Raw genomic sequence first — 12526 nt, forward strand, 5'->3', positions numbered from 1 at the left:
ATTCAGCTTTTAATCTAAAGTTAACTACCTTTTATAGTACATCAACAAGAACAAAACAAAATGAACTCTTCCCAACAGATTTATCTTATTTCTTCTTTTTTTCTGTGAGCTGAAGCGAAAGTGACTAATTTTTATGTGAAATTAAAATGACAATCAACACGAAAAATTATAAGAAGATTGCATAGTCTTTCACAGCATAGTCTGTCTATCATCATGTCGTTGTAGTGGATTGGGATAAGAATAATTCTTTATAAGGATAAATGTCAAACAATTTTTCTCATACAAAAAAAAGTCTAGATTCCAACCGTTTTAGTAGTATGCAAATAGACAACTACAAGAATCTCAATTCCACACACTGACTACTACAGCTTTTCCGAAATATGGCCGACATGAATAAGTGGGTGTACGTGATTAACAATGACCTGCCGATAGTTAGGAGCCGTTACGGTCCTCTCCACACGCACTACCGGGTCCATGGATGACCATGCAAAGATTTCCAATATCATAATGGAGTCACCACCAGCCTAACGTTATTCTACTGGGTACGTGTCGAGCAGCTGTTTCCCAGGAAGACGACAAATTCTAACCCGTCCAGATATAATGAAGGCAGTACTGTCAATTAACGGGACCATGCAACGTTGTCATTGTTCTGCGGTCCAATGACGATGGGTACGTGTCAATTCCATTCGTTATCGATGATGCCGTGAGGTTAACATTGTTGTACGTGTGGATCGTCGGCTGCGGACAGTATACGGTTAACTGTCTGCTCAAACACACTCGTGCTTTCGTCCACTGTTAAAGGCTGTTTGTTAACCCTGCCACAGTTTGCACCTGTTCTGTTGAATAACAATGACAGTCTACGACCGACTACTTTAATGAGGTCTGGCTGGCCTATATTTTGTGGTTTGGTGTTAGTTTCATCGACTTTATTCCCACCTTTGGAAGATACTAACAATGATAGCTCATGAAAAGCCGACAAGCCGTGCTCGTTCCCAGCCGTTAACCGTCATAATCTGGCCTCTTATCAAACTCTGATATATCACCAGTCTTTATCATTCCACGCACAAGCATCACACTGACATCAGTAAGCATATATGTACCAACCACCCGTTACATTTTTTAAGCACAAAATCGTTGGACTGACTTAAGAGGGACGGAGCACAGCAAAACCGCTCGCCAGATGGTGAGAGATCTTACCCAATCAGTCAGTGTGATGCTTGTGCGTGGAATTTATAAACACTCTAATATGGAAATTGAAAAATTTATAAACACTCTAATCTGATATTTCCGCATTCTTAGTTAACTTCAAAATATGTTGAACAATTATTGGAAATAATTCCTACTTTGTCACCATCAAAAATCCAAAGTACGTATTCTAGATATAATGAACCATCGGGATATTCACCGTTAGATTTTAGCACTAGGATAGTCGAAGCTGAAGCTAATAATGTTTTCCTCTCACTCTACTCACTTCTACTTTCCCAATGGGTTGGTTCAACCCAGCTTGTCTATTGCGGCTAATATACTAAATAAACCGTACGTGTTGTGGGAGTTGAACTCCTGAAACTAAGTGAAACCTCTAGTTTTATGTCCTATGGTTATATCTTGTGGTCTAAAGCAATGATTAATCATGAGAAATGCGAATGATTATGAAAGAACCGGCGGCATGGGAATGTAGGAGGAAATAGGGAAACACATAACATGACGGTGTCCATCACAAACTCACATGATATGGGATCAGACTAGGAACAACCCTCATTACAGATGAGTACTCTACCACAGAGCCACCGTGTCTCTGGAATTCAATCTATCTATTTAAATGCTACAATAGCAATTATAAACGCCTGAGCTCCAACCTATAACTTTGGCTTTCAACTCTTTCATTTACGGTTATATGTGATTTCACGTTTAATAGAGAGAAACATTTTAAATGTGTGTACTTTAAATAAATTATTTAAATACATCTTTTTCATACAGTTTATGTTTTAAAATTATTGTTCAAAGCCTTTGTATTTTAATAAGCCTTCTCCAAAATCAATGCAAATGAACTGTGCTGCCATGTTTGGAGTTCTTTTGGACTATATGTTAGTGGACGTTTATATGTTTGTGGCCAATCTTTTCAACAATGAGATATCGGAAACTACAGGCTCACGAAAAATGACGTTTTCCCTGATCGATTGCAAATTTTGCATAGATTGTCCAGATCTAATTGAATATTTAAAAAAAAAAAAAAACATGGCCATTATTTCTTTATTACATTTTTACGGGTACACTGGAAGTGTTGAAATTAAAAAAAAAAAAAAAATAATATCCTACGCATTATACATTCCAATACCACACAGTTGTATATTGGGGTTATATATGTCTCAGGCGTTTGTTACATGGCCAAATAATAATGAAAAAGGAAGGATAACTATTTCTCCAGTCTAAGATGAATCTTTATTTTCGGAATGTTTTGCCCAATGAACAACATATATAACTGACATTATAGTTAATTGTGTATGTAATATATTTACTTATTGCATATTGCATGCAAGAAGAAAGAATACATTTATCATACATGAATTAGAAACTTCAACCTCAAGTAGGCTCAAATCTTGCAAACGTCCGAAATATTGAAAAAATAATCGAAAAAAATCTCCCTTTTATAGTATTCCTTGCCGATTTTTATCACGACGTCTTTAGCTTTTGTCTGTAAAGGAACATGTATGATGGCAAGAGATTCATGCTCATATGCGAATGTTGCGCTGTGTAGAGAGCACAGGTTCAGCTAGTCTATCTATTAAAATGCAAGGTTTATATGTTTGTCTCCTATCCTTTCGACAATGAGATCTCGAAAACCATAAGTGCTAGAAACGTGCCGTTTTTGCTGATCGAATACAAATTTTGTGTAGATTGTCCAGTTTTCGTTAAAATTTTCAAAAACCGTGTCATTATTGTTCTATTCAGCATTTTGTGGGCCATTTTGAGCCCATAAGATTAAAATTGTTGCAGCCTGAAACTACGGTGTTAGCCAACCAGTAGAGAAGTTACGTATGGCGGATTGACGGACATTGCGGGCGCTTTGCTCAAATCTGAATAGCAAAACCTATTGCATGCTGGCAACTTCGAAGGCCTCAAGTGAGGCAATGAGACGTACTCGGACGGATATTGATTTATTAGAAAAAAAAATATTTCCACTTGATATCGTATTACTTCTACAAATTTGCTACAAACTCACTCCAACATCTATACATGGCAATTCACTTCCTTTGTGAGTCTCCTATCATTTACTTGTGTGGGTAAGGAGACATGCACAGTAGGAAGGAGATTCATGGTCATAACAAAACGATGTGCTGAGTAGACAGAGCAGGTTCAGCTAGTTATTACTACATATTTCTTGTCAATGATTGGACTTAATTATATACATGAGTTTTTTGTAAACATAATAGGTATATCTCATTTGCTTTCATAAAGTTTGTAAATTCTACGATGAAAGGCCAAGAAAAGTAAGATCTTCACTATTATTACTATCACTACTATCACACTTTTCAAAAATACGAGCATCTAAATCACCTGCATGGATTTAGGAAATTCCACCCCAAAACGAACGAGGAAACGGGCCGATGCACAGTGTAGGACAAACTTTCTCTCATTTGCTGGATTAAAGAGGCGGCTCTGAGACGTGGACTGTAAATTCAAACTTACATCAACGAGTTTACTGCAGTCAGAAGACAGAGACTTGTTTATATTTTAAATATTTTACTACCTGTTACCGGACAAAAAGTGACATTTAAGCTAATTAATGCATAAAAGGGAGTACATTTGTAGTTAGGCTAGGTTTTTTATCATCATTAGCAATCCAATATTTGTATTTACTTATTATCGACGTACTTTTGTAATAATTTCTCGTACTGTCTACTTCATAGTCTGACTTACCACATGCACATAGTAAGAGTTCCCTCCTTGCCTTCTTGAGTAGCGTGATGTGGAAATCCCATTTTAATTAAAGAGGATTCCAAACAAGATGCAGCAGGGGGAGGGTCAACAAATTGCAACAGCTGATCTCTATAATGTGCATCATCTAATATCACTCCGAATTCGCCTCCTGTTTCACGGCACAACATTTTGCAAACACGAACCTCAGCTGCTAAACCAATCACTGAACACCGAACACCTTGAGCTTTAAGATTCTAAAAAGAAATACATATAATCAAAGTAAAACCAATACATATAGCAATGCTTCTTACACCACATTATACTAATGAACCATTTACAACAATATATAATACTACAAGATAGGCGAATCTGATAACTAAGCTTAAGATTGCATCTGGGATGGATTTTTTTCCAGCACAAAAATAACCAGTGTTTCTGGGTGGCGGGAAGAGTAAAACCAACATAAAAATGCCCATAATAATAAAAAACACCTCCAAAAATATACTTCAAAACTTGGATTGAAATAAATCTTAAAGTGATTATAATCACTTTCTTCAATCACGTTTGGGGGTGCGGTGGCTCAATGGTAGAGTGTTCACCTCCGGTACTTGGGGTCCCTGCTTCGATCCCAGCTCGCACCGTGTGGACTTTGTGGTGGACAAACACCTTGTTTGTGGGTTTTCTCGGGGTTCTCCCGTTTCCTCCCACTTTCTTCATCTCACCATTTCATTCATCTCTCATAATCACCGTCTCTTTACCCTAACCGGCATAACCGTGGGACGTAAAGCTTAAAGATTTCATTTCATTTCATTTCAATCGCGTTTCTCAGTACTCGCCTAGTTTCAGAATTGGCTTAAAATAAAAGTTCATCAAGAGGAGATCTCCACAACAAAATACCATTGAAGAAAGTTGGAACAAAAAGCAATGCGATCAAACCCTCCCTGCTAGTCTAGTGGCTAGCACGTTTATGTGATCCCAAATTTGATTCCCTGTGGAAGAGAGCAAAAAATTTAATTTTACCATCATTCACTTTCATTAATCATCCGTCTTCATTAGCCTAAAGGGCATAATCATGGGACGTTAAACTAAAATTTCATCTCATTTAGTTTCAAACAGCAATGCTATTACATTCGCTTTGATTTTGTAATACATACTCGCGTATTAGATAATGACACACATACAACTGAAATAAAGTTGCATTAAGAAAGAAACAAAATATTCTCTTATGTTAATTACACATACACAAGTCACACTTTTTTATGCAATACCATAATTCGAATCAAAGACATTGAAATGTTTAATTAAAAATGAAATTAATGAATATCTATCTCTATTTTCTTAACATAACACTTGAATAATTACAAATATAAAAACGAAAAACTGCTGCATTTAAAAAAAAAAAAAAAAGATCGGGAAACTCCTGAATTTTTCGTATGGTGTATGTATGTATGTGACCTAGTGGTGTATGTGACGTAGAGTACGATTAAAAGGTACAAAGGTATTTAATCGTAAGATGTGTTTTAAGAAATCAAATTGGCAACTGGAAATGATATTTTTAAAAAAGACTTCCAATATTTCAATTTTTCCAAGAAAGCAGTTTCCTTTCGTCTCTAGCTCTTGATCTTGAGGTACTATCCCAGTATTTGCCTGGCATGTTCCTGTTTTTTTTTTTTTTTTTAACGGATTTTCCACAGCCCTGATCTGCATTGACATTATCAAACATTTCAGGAATTATGATCCAAAGAAATAAAGAAAAATACTCCTATTACACTCCCCCGAAGAAATAAAGAGAAAAGATATCAGGGTCCTGGCTTCTTGATGCTGTAAAAGTCAGAATAATTTTCTTCAGAGGAATATTGGCATGGGCAAGTAAATACCTGTAATGAAGATCACTCGGTTCTTGTGTACGCTGTATCTCTTAACTCTAATTCTCAACTTATTCCTCTATTTCTAGAGCTCACCCGAGGTAATACGGTTAGCATAAGAACCTTCGGCGCGGGACACACTAATTTCTTTGTCGACGGTAGCTAATGTGGGTTCGTATTTCACACTAAGCTGTACGTAGACGTCTCTGATGATAACTCCAGTGCTAATAATGGACAGCAAACTCCAAACTAATTAGCCAACGAACCAAGTAATATATCTCTTTACTTCAGCTGTCTAATCTCTAGTTTTCCATACAGCAGAAAGGTATGTAGGTTTACGACTACAGCAGAAAGCATCTGGTTACTCTGGCCTGCTCTTCTAGTTAACTAGAAGTGTTAGGGTAAGTAGGTTAGAACACACCTTCAGGTAGAACAGAGGCAAGATCCTGAGAAAATCATTGTTACGCTTTAAATGCCTATTACTACATGCATACACTACACTTTTTCAAGGGAATCAAACACATGCAAAATATACATGATAACTGTATACAGAAATATGCAAATTTTAGCCGAGTACGTAACTGTTTACTCGGGAATTTTTAACCTGTACAGACACTATTATTATTACTACTACTTTTACTTCAAATAGGAGATTTAAGTGTAGACTCATAACACGCATACTGTCTATTCTCTAACTACATTTTTCAGTAAGTTACTCGGTAGCTGATAAAATCTGAGTGATGATAAGTTACTTGGTACTGGCGTTATCGGCAACATGCTGATAAAATATGAGTGCATCTCCACTGAAAATGCACCAAGACGCGCAATAATAATAAAGTAAGATAAAGGTTCTTTACCAATTTATCTAAAAACATAACAACAATAATAACGTTTCTATTCCTAGTTTAGTGTGCTAAGTGTGATGTATCGGGAAACATGAATGAGGTCACCACATATTCCAAAGAGGCACATAAAGAATACATCACCAATATACAATACCGCTTTATTTTGTAGTCGACAATCTTAACATGAGATAAAATAATCCCTGGAAAATCCATGACTAGATAAGAAGTATTTGCCAGTAATGAAATTAATTTAGCATTTATTTATTTATTTATTTATTTATTGTTAAAGCATCATAACTTAAGACACTTAAGATAAAAACAAATACTGTTAAGTTAAAAACTGATTCACCAATTTACTTCCGTGAAAAAATAAGGAGTGGAACATGAAATCGTCATTTTACAACGGCCATAGACAATTATTGTTATTACATAAAACCTAGCTAATTTTAAAGCATATAAACACTAGGCAAAAGCGATGAAAACTTACTGCAGATTTTCAGGAAGTGAGTGTGAAGAACAACGCAGTAAATTAGATTTTAAAGTGAAGGGTAAGGGGAAACAAAAAGGAATGTCACAAAACTGCATTTTTGAGAAACCGGCGTTTTAATATTGAAAACCGTGTACAAAATGAAGAGTTAGTTAAATCTTTTGCCCCTTTTTACATGGACATTTCTACATCTACGCATGCATGGCATATACAGTCAAATAGTACCAAGAGTCACCAATAGATAGATCAAAGCACACACATGGACATTCCTTGTTTTTCCCTCTTACCCTTCAAATGGAAAAGTAATATAAAATATTGGAAAAGTAAGACAGAGAAGAACAATAAAAGAGATAATTATCACGATACAGAGAAACTTAGACATTAAAGACAGAGAGAAAGAAGAATATTCTGAAGGACGTGATAGAAAGTATATCGAAAGAAAAAATGCAGTTTTATTAATGGTACTAAAGAGGCCAATTCTTAGCCAAGACAAAAAAAAAAAAAAAAAGTAAAAACCGACTAGCGCATAGAAACTTCGGCAAAGGACCTGCCAGTTTTATGTATAAACAGTACATAAAACTATGATTGCGGTTATAAGAATAGGTAAGTTACTTTTGACATTCGATATTCGACGACTTACTTCGAAAATTTTAAAACTGTAGCTTTCAAAATTATTGACTACTTACACTCAAGCTCTGAAACTGAATTCCATAGAAAGTCATATGAGACGATAGATTTATGTCTAGTATAAGAACTTTTATCATTCATTTTAACCTCAATTAGAATCTGTTGTACAAATGATTAAAGGATAATTCTGAATATCTTTTGTTAAATTTCAAAACTACTCATATATAGCTATTCTATCAAATTAACGTACATTTGAGTTAACTTACGTTTATTGTAACAGATATATCTCCCGGGTCACAGGTGGTAAGACTTCCCATTACAACTAGTATCTCCCGCGTCGCATGAGATGGCAGAAGACGTAGAGATCTCAAAGCAAGTTCCAGAGCATTTTGGAGAGAGGGTTCACCAGTACATGAGCTTTCCATTAAGGTCTGCAAAGCCTGGAAGATTTTTTTTATATATATACTGTAGTATGAGAATAGATTTTCTATACAAAAAATTTAGAAATATATATACCTAGTTCTTTCATAAATACTATCAGAGGTTTGATAATGAAACACAGAGACAGTGTTGATGATATATTGATATCATCTTGTAAAATGATACATGGAAGTATGAAGCATGAAGAGCATCAATCAATTTTCAAAATGTCCACCTTCACACTGGGTGCAGGTCCGGAATCGGGCGGGCTGCCTTGACCAAGATGCGCTTCAAGTAATCCACATTAGAGTGTCTCATCTTGCACATCATTGATTGGCGCACTGACTACAGTTTGTATCCAGTGGGTTTAGATCCAGGTCTGATGTGTAGATGAACTCTGGAATATTGCACGGTAGCCACTCTTGTGCTGACCATGTCGCCATGTGGATAGGAGCACAATCCTGTTGGAAGATCTACTGTTGGTTGGGGAACATGGTGGTATTCAGTTTCACAATGGGCTCCAACACAACACTATGGTTTGGTACACGATAGTCGATGTCTACCTCTTGTTTACAAAAATGGAGCCGTATTGTCCAAATAAAGTCACATACCATTTGCAATCTGGAAAGACGTTCAGCAGCTTGCACTGATGTGATGCGTACACACATTCATTTTGAGTATTAAAGGACTGTTCAACTGTGAACAGCTTCTAGTCTGAAAAGACAATTGTCTCGTGGACATTTTCTGCGTAAGGCTTGAACAGACGTTTGGCTTTCACCACTCTCTTCTGATGTAACGCATCAGTCAGGAAGTGATCTGTACATTGTTTGTAGGCTTTGAGTTCCAGCTTCTGATTGAGCACTCGTAACATGGTCTGTCTCGAAAAGGACATCTCTGTGGATATTACTGATTCGGTCGTGACAGGTTTCGCCGAATCCTTGCAGCTACAGCTTTAAACTGCCTCTGGTGCCCTCACTGTGCACGATCCAACACTACGCTACAGACCATTGACACTTCACGTTTCATCGTAACGCTAGATGAGTGATACACAAATCGTTCACTGATTTGCTGTTTGAGTGTGGTGAAGATTCGTGGTGGTGACATGCCCACTTTGTATAGCGCGTTGACTGCAATACAATTCTCGTAGTCGCCCGACTCCATCGTTACACGTTCATATTGTCTCGCTTCTCACCGTAGACTGAACAGCTCAGAGACCCACTTCGCACAAGATGTCCAGATGGCAGCGCTCACTTATGCCCACCAAGGTCAAACGGCGGTCAAAATCTCTGGTAATATTTATGAAATAACTAGTTATGTATATGTTAGAAATTCGGCGCCCAAACTCCGAGAAATACATTATATCAAATAAAATTTAAGAATTCCTAACAAACATGGGTCGAAAAACTACGCTTTTCAGAGTAGTAAATCGCCGAAAACGAGGAACATTACGTTTCAAAACTTTCTGGTTTAAAAACTATATGACCTATCGCAAGCGATTAAAGGAATTATGCGCGAACTAGTATGCGCTCTCTCTAAGTATAAACGTTCTAGAATCCTTCGGTACCGGCGAAACGAATGCTTAAAAGTGGCTCCTTCTACACGAACATCTTTCACTTTGTTTCGCCAGGGCCGGAGAAATATAAAACATAAATATTTAGATAGAACGTATACTAGTTCCTCTGTAATTGCATGAACCTAAGTCCCATAGTTTTCTAGTTAGGGCGTTTCAAAACGTGCGTTTTGCATTTTAGGCGGTTTATAACTCTGAAAGGAGGTGTTTTTCGACTGATGTTTATTAAAACGTTTTCCTTTCATTTGATATAATGAATCAACCAGGAAACTAGCAATAAAGGAAATTTGAAGAGAAAGAAATAAATCCATACAATAGTCTTGATCAGATGGAATACCTGTTTTTGAATAAGTACTTCATGCTCTGCCATCATTCTCCCATTTTGCTTACCATACTTTATCCTTGCTTATAATTGTGATATTGCCTTAATAATCAAATCAACTTAACAGCCCTAAGACTTATATTAAGTTCATTAATGTCCAATTTTGTGGTTCCATATATACATTATAATGAAAATGTAAGACATTTGCAATTGGCTATCTTAAGCATTACATACTAAAAACTAATGTTTTCTATGGTTTACAGACATGAAATCCACAGGTTCAAAGCCGTGGACAAAAAAATCTGCTAGCGGCTCATATCCTGCTTTATATTCTCGTACAACATTCTTCTCGACCTACTCAAACAACTGTTTTTTCTGAAACTCTCTACTGCACTCCATGGCGATGTTCCAAGACACGCGAACAAATTTAGCCATCTAGCGTGTCCCGTCCATCCTAGATTTATTTATTCGCATATTATACAGAGCTCTGCCTTACATAGCTTCCTCCATTGCCCTGAAGTCTTTGTTTTCCCCCGTTTGAATTCCCCTTCTTGCCTGTGTTTATTACAGCGGTTTACCGGCCCACTTTCGTATACATACATACATACATACTAGGGATGGCCAAATCCGGAATTTTTACTTTCCGGAATCCGGAAAGTAAAATCGGAAAATTCCGGAATTCGGAAAAATTCCGGAATTCGAAAAAATCCGGATTTCGGAAAAAATCCGGAATTCAGAAAAATTCCGGAATTCGAAAAAAATCCGGAATTCGGAAAAATTCCGGATTTCGGAAAAAAATTCCGGAATTCGGAAAATCCGAAATTCGGAAAAAATCCGGATTTCGGAAAAATTATTTTTTCTTTTTGTAATCCTAAGAATTTTGTTCAAATGCAAACGAACAAATTTCCTTTTTGTAATCCTAAGAATGTATGATGCAAGTTAAGCTGAAACTTACATCCTAAAGTATACACTACTCAATCTTCCCATGGTTAATGAGATGTAGTCCAAAAGTACGATGTACTCCTAATATTTAATTTTTGTTTTACTGTGATATTGCCCAGAGGTAAGACATATATCACACTGAGATAAACAACTTGACATAATGAAGATGTTATCATACGTAGTTTTCCAGAAAATCGTGAGAAACGATTTTTTATGAAGTTAAAATATGCGTCGCTTGTTGCCAGTGTGATGCAATTGATAACTTTTATGCTGGAATAGTCTTATTATTATTATTATTATTATTATTATTATTATTATTAATCGTTTATGTACTGTAAAAGAAAAATATGAACCGTTAAGTAGTAGATTTTATCTGTTGTTTTTTGATATCTTCTAACAGTAATAACAAATTGCTTGTAAATACGCAATGATTATCAAGGACAATGGCATATTAATGTAAGGACTACTCTGCAGACTAGCAATAAACAATAAACAATAACAGATAAACAATAGTCCCAAAAAAAAAAAAAAAAAACTAACTTGGGCACGTCAGAATGTTCGCGAGAATATAGGGACGCATTGAGACTAGCAAAAAACGTGGTATTATTATTACTCAAAGGGCCGTACGATGGAGGCTTTAACGTTAATGTTAATGGCACCAATGAGCACTTACTTGCTCTAACGGTTAACCTCATTTTTGAGATGATTCTTAGAAGTGGGCGTGTTGGCATGCAGTTGGAGTACTAACGATTTGCGTCACTATCGAACACTAACGTAGCACTAGCGACGTTTAAAGTCGAAATTGGAGTCTGACATAAGTGGTTTGTCAACTTCACGGACATTATATTTTCCTTGAATGCGAGAATTTTGCGCCCGGGAAATTTGCGCCCTACCACAAAAATAGGAAAAAATGCGCTAGCAATATATTTGCACTGGGATGTTTGCGCCCTACCCCAAAAAGAGGGGAAAATGCGCCGGCTATATATTTCCACTGGGATGTTAGCGCCCTACAATTCAACTTATTATTGTATTGTGTAAAGTAACTTCCACTCGCACTTGAACTAGGCTTGCCTCTCATCGTCTCAGTGAGTTACTCCATCCGTTATAATATTCCGAACAAATGAAAAAAATACAATTTTAGTTCACTAAAGGGCAATCCATACAAATACAATTTTTCATTATACTACAAAATTTACAATAAACGTATAAATGACTGATATATAATTATTTATTAATATAATCAAAGAGTATAATTTAATCTACAAAAGGCTGTTTGGCTCCACCCAGATATCTCTGTTCACAATCCTTGCGAGTTGTTTGGCTTTTCAGGACACAAAATATAGAAAAGAAAATGTAAAGTGAATGTAAAATCAGTTCAGTAATATTATCAAGAAAACTATGTACAGTGTGTTTACTTGCTGGAATTACACTTCAAACACACAATTGCGTTCAGTCGTTCTTTCAGAAAAAATGTTCCGGGGGGCACATTTAGTATTCCGGAGGGGGGTCACTGCTGGTACTATTCTATTT

At 36.3% G+C, this 12526-nt stretch overlaps 1 protein-coding gene across 1 annotated transcript in view; it reads right to left on the reverse strand.

The window, feature by feature from the left end:
• Ssl1 (general transcription factor IIH subunit 2 Ssl1) overlaps positions 1 to 12526 on the reverse strand; it is a 43877-nt gene that overhangs the window by 7569 nt on the left and 23782 nt on the right. Inside the window, exons 5-6 of the mRNA XM_081752161.1 lie at positions 8009 to 8182; positions 3919 to 4172 (exon numbers count right to left, since the gene is read on the reverse strand). Coding sequence (XP_081608287.1) covers positions 3919 to 4172; positions 8009 to 8182 — 428 coding nt within the window. The remainder of the gene's footprint in view (positions 1 to 3918; positions 4173 to 8008; positions 8183 to 12526) is intronic.

Source organism: Thermobia domestica, chromosome 3 (assembly GCF_964235325.1).
Source record: "Thermobia domestica chromosome 3, izTheDome1.hap1.1, whole genome shotgun sequence".
In the NCBI taxonomy this organism is placed as follows: Eukaryota; Metazoa; Arthropoda; class Insecta; order Zygentoma; family Lepismatidae; genus Thermobia; species Thermobia domestica.